This window comes from Hipposideros armiger, unplaced genomic scaffold (assembly GCF_001890085.2).
Source record: "Hipposideros armiger isolate ML-2016 unplaced genomic scaffold, ASM189008v1 scaffold_831, whole genome shotgun sequence".
Classification (NCBI taxonomy): Eukaryota; Metazoa; Chordata; class Mammalia; order Chiroptera; family Hipposideridae; genus Hipposideros; species Hipposideros armiger.
In genome coordinates, this window is record NW_017732181.1 from 479,128 (window position 1) to 484,217 (window position 5,090).

At 38.1% G+C, this 5,090-nt stretch overlaps 1 protein-coding gene across 2 annotated transcripts in view; it reads left to right on the top strand.

Moving 5' to 3' along the window:
- The window catches only part of TAF7L (TATA-box binding protein associated factor 7 like), a 22,835-nt gene that overhangs the window by 3,568 nt on the left and 14,177 nt on the right, over positions 1-5,090 (top strand). For both annotated transcript variants that reach the window (XM_019629209.1, XM_019629210.1), the window contains exons 3-5: positions 549-682; positions 1,341-1,464; positions 1,690-1,745. In XM_019629209.1, coding sequence (XP_019484754.1) covers positions 549-682; positions 1,341-1,464; positions 1,690-1,745 — 314 coding nt within the window. The remainder of the gene's footprint in view (positions 1-548; positions 683-1,340; positions 1,465-1,689; positions 1,746-5,090) is intronic.

Here is a 5,090-nt window from a genome sequence, read left to right on the forward strand (position 1 = left end):
AGATACTAAACAGTTCTTGTTACCACAAGGATCCGAGAGTGTGTGTGTGTGTGTGTGTGTGTGTGTGTGTGTGTGTGTGTGTGTATGGCTTGTGTAGAATTTTATCTTTGTGAACCTAACTAGAGGTTATAACTTGAGGCTTATTAGCGCCTTTCTAGGATCAACCCTTCCTTCACCCTACCCTTTGAAAACATCCATGTACAATGACCCAATCGAATGCTTCTTATGTTGTAAATAAGAATGGATTTCAATGAATGGAGTTTGCCTTTCAGGATGAGAATGAAACATTTACAACTTTATTCACATTTAGTTCACAACATTTACCAGGAAATCGAGTGACATAAACTGGGGAAAATACGAGCTCCATATTCTCTGCTTTCTTTTCTCTGGGACATTACTACTGGTGTGCACAATTCTAACATTATGAGAATTAGTAGGTTTCACTGAAAGACTAGTTTGTCCCACACAAATCTACATTATTCAAACCCTGGTAGGTTTAAGAGTACATTGGGAAGATGTCAACTTTGATCTTTCCTGCTTGTCTTCAGCTGATGGACATCATGCGATCGTTGAAGTGGAAGATGTCTCATTAAATGCTAAGATGGTTGACTTGCCTTGCGTTATTGGAAGCCTGAAAACTCTTGATAACAAAACCTTTTATAAAACGGCAGATATTTCCAAGGTATGGATGAGTTTTCTTAACCTTCTACATCTCACATCCTTGTATGAACCCCTTTCTCCCTCCTTTTCTCTTTCTTTCAGTGTTCCTTTCCACTTGGTGAATGGCTGCCTATCATTTCTAATTTTGAACACAGGAATACAATGGTATATTCTGGTTTGGTGTTTGATCCATAACTTTTCACTACTTTATTTTATCCAAATAACTTTTAGAGTCTCCTTTTTGCCACTTACAGTGACTTGAATTCTTTGTGACCATCTGGGATTTTCTTCTGAATGTTCTGCTAAAGCAATATGCTAACTGGAGGTTTACACTGGTTCTTATTCACCACCTCTACTGTTGATGTCTTGTTTCCTTTCAAAATTAAAATGCTAAGATATATTTTTTTGACATATTCCTTTTGCAGTAGTAAGCACTCAAGCTAAAAAAAACCCAAACACTCAGAGTCCACATACAGTGCTGCCGAGAGAGAGAGAGAGAGAGAGAGAGAGAGAGAGAAAGAAAGAATATGAATGCATGTAACACTTGGTTTTCTGGAAGTGCTGAGTAACATTCTCCTTACTTCTATGCTCCAGGATTTCTGGTGGTAAGAATGATCAAGGTTCATTACTAACTCAAGATTTGAGGCCCTAGTTAACTTGTTTGTCTTTGTTAAATGTAGATGCTTGTGTGTACCGCTGATGGTGATCTCCACTCTTCTCTGGAAGAACCAGTTGCTTCTGCTGATCTTAAAGTAACAGGGAAAAATAAAAAGAGACAGAAAAAATATGCCTGGAAGCATGGCAGTAAGTCACTGGCCCCTTGCTCATTCTGGCTGACTATATTTATCTGTTGAATCCGAATTACTTGTGAGCCACATTTAAGTGTTTGGTTCATCCAGACACTCTTAAAGGAATGAGTCATGTCATGAACCAGTAGTTTATAACATGACCTTTCTCCTCATCAAATTCAGATAGATATGTGACTACCATAAGTCTTACACGTGTTTCACCATGTTGAATTTATTTTAGTTACTCCACCACTTAAGAACATCAGAAAGAAAAGATTCCGCAAAACAACAAAAAAGGTTAGTTGCATGCTAGTTCTGGGTCTACTGGGTGGATTGGAAAGGGATTATGAGTGGGGGAAAGGGAGACAGTTAGTTGGGGATTAATTTGTTCATTCATTTATATGTCCAATAAGTGTTTATTGAGTGTGAGCTAAATATCAGGCACTGTGGCTACCAATTGTGAATATATAGTAAACAAAAGCAGATCTGATCCTTGAGATTATAGGCTAGTCCTTTAGGGACCTGGATGTGTCTTGAATTTGAAACTTCTGCTAATACTTTTAGTTTTCAATTGCAAGATCTAGCTTTAAAGTGAACCCATCCAGAACCTGAGAATTGGTATTGTGGTTATGTTCCCAATCTTACCTCAGTCTTGTAGAACCTTGGACAAGCTACAGGAGTACTGTGGCTTAGCTTCTTTTTTTAGTTAAACTTTTTATTTACTTACTTATTTATTTTAAATTGGGAAATTGGGTGAGGGGAACAGTGTTGGGGAATTGGGGAGGGGGAACAGCCAAGTTGTTGTTCTTCAATCTTAGTTATGGAGGGTGTCAGTTGCCATCTGGCTGCCTGTCGGCAGCTCGTGGCCTCTAAGCTCAAGGTGCTGTGTTACAATCTTAGTTGTGGGTGGGCGCAGCCACCATCCCATGTGGGAGTCAAACCAGCAGCCTTGTTGTTAAGAGCGCATGCTCTATCCACTGAGTGATCAGGATGGCAGCTCAGCTCAAGGTGCCGAATACATTCTTAATTACAGGTGGGCATAGCCCACCATCGAACAGGCAACCTTGTTGTTAGGAGCACCTGCTCTCACCAGCTAAGCCATCCTGCCACCTGTTGGCAACTCAGTGGCAGCTCAGCTCAGGTGCAGTGTCACTGGCCCATGTGGGAATGAAACCGACGGCACTGTTGCTCAGAGCTTGCGCTCTTAAGCTAACTCTTAACCAACTGAGCCACTCAGTCAACCCTAAAGTTTTTATTTTAAAATAATTGTAGATTCACATGCAGTTGTAAGAAATAAGAGACATAGCATGTACACTTTACCCAGTTTTCCCCATTGTAACTTTTTTGCAAAATTATAGTACAATATCACAAACAGAAAATTGGCTTTGTTACAATTCACCAATCTTTTTTTTAATTAAAGTTTATTGGGGTGACAATGGTTAGTAAAGTTACATAGGTTTCAAGTGTACAATTCTGTAATACATCATCTATATATCACATTGTGTGTTCACCACCCAGAGTCAGTTCTCCTTCCATCACCATGTAGTTGACCCCATTTACCCTCTTCTGCCATCTCCCTCCCCCCCTTCTGATAACCACTAAACTGTCATCTGTGTCTATGAGTTTTTGTTTCTTTGTTTGTTTGTCTTGTTCCTTTGTTGTTTTCAGTTTTATATCCCACATATGAGTGAAGTCATATGGTTCTTGACTTTTTCTGTCTGACTTATTTTGCTTAGTATAATAATCTCAAGATGTATATATACACAATGGAATACTATTCTGCCATAAGAAAAGATGAAAAAGATTGGGACAACTATTCACCAATCTTATTCAGATTTCTGCAGTTTTACTTGTACTCCTGCGTGTGTATGTGTGTGTGTGTGTGTTTGTGTTTAGTTCTATGCAGTTTTATCCCATGTGTAAGTGTATTCACCTAAACATCAAAGATACTAAACAGTTCTTGTTACCACAAGGATCCCTCGTCTTGCCCTTTTATAGCCACACTCACCTCCCACCTACCCTACAGCCCCAGTCTCTAATCCCTGGCAATCAGTAACATGTTCTCCATTTTTCTAATTTTGCCATTTTGAGAATGTCATATAGATGGAATTATGCAATGTATAACATTTGAGACTGGCTTTTTTCAGTATAATTTCCTTAAGATATCTGCAAGTTGTTGCATGTATCAATGGTTCATACCCTCTTATTGCTGAGTAGTATTCCATGGTATAAATGTACCACAGTTTGTTTATCCATTCACCTGTTGGAAGACCCCTGGGTTGTTTCCATTTTGTGACTATTTTAAAGAAAAGCTGTGAGCAGGTTTTTGTGTGAACCTAAGTATTCATTTTTTGGGGATAAATGCTCAGGAGTGCGATTGCTGCGTCATATGGTAGTTGCATGTTTAGTTTTATAAGAAGCGACCAGACTGTTTTGCAGACGGCCTGTACCATTTTGCATTCTTACTAGCAATGTATATGTGATCCAACTTCTCTATATTCCCTCCAGCATTAGGTGTTGTTGCTGTTTTTTTACTTTAGCCATTCTGACAGATATGTAGTGATCTCATTGTGGTATTAATTTGCATTTCCCTGATGGCTAATGATGTTAAATATCCTCTCATGTGCTTATTTGCCATCTGTATAAGCCACTCAGTGGAATGTCTGTTCATGCCTTTTGCTCATTTTGTAAATGGATTATTTTTTAATTGTTGAGTTTTGAGAGTTCTTTTTTATTTTCTGAATACTAGTCCTTTGTCAGCTATCTGGTTTGCAGATATTTTCTCCCAGTCTGTAACTGGACTTTTCATCTTCTTTACAGGGTCTTTCAAAAAGCAAAAGTTTTTTGTTTGATGAGATCCAATTTCTTGATTTTTCCTTTTAAGGATCTTGTACTTTGTGTCCCGTCTATGAACTCTTTTCCTAGCCCAGATCCTGAAGATTTTTTCCTATTTCTTATTTTCTAAAAGTTTTACATTTTACGTTTAAGCCTGCAATCCATTTTTGAGTTAATTTTTGTAAAACGTATGAGGTTTAGTTCAAGGTTCATTTTTTTTTGTCTTGTCCAATTGCTCCAGCTCCGTTAGTTCAAAAAGGCTATCCTTCAATTGTATTGTTTTTGTACCCTTGTCAGAAGCCAGTTGGGCATATTTGTTTGAGTCTTTTTTTGGAGTCCCTATTCTGTTTCATTAATCTGTGTGTTGCTCCCTCCACTGATATCACAATGTAGCTATATAGTAAGTCTTGAAATAAGGAAGACTGTTCTCAGTTTATTTTTCTTTGTCAAGATTTTTTAAACTGCTCTAGACCCTGTACCTTTACATATAAACTTTAGAATAAGTTTGTCTATGTCTATAGAAAACCAGTTGAAATTTTTATAGGAATTGCATTAAATCTAGAAATTAATTTAGGGAGAAGTGACATCTTTACTCTGGTGAATCTTTCAATCTATGAACACTGTTGCCTTGGCTTTTTTTTTTTAATAGATGATGCACTTTTATTTTTTAAGATTTTTTTTAATTGGGGAATTGGGGGGATGGGAACAGCGGTGGGGAACTGGGGGAAGGGGAACAGACAAGTTGCTGTCCTTTTGTTCTTCAGTCTAGTTGTGGAGGACGTTGCTTCACTGGCCCAAGTTGGCACC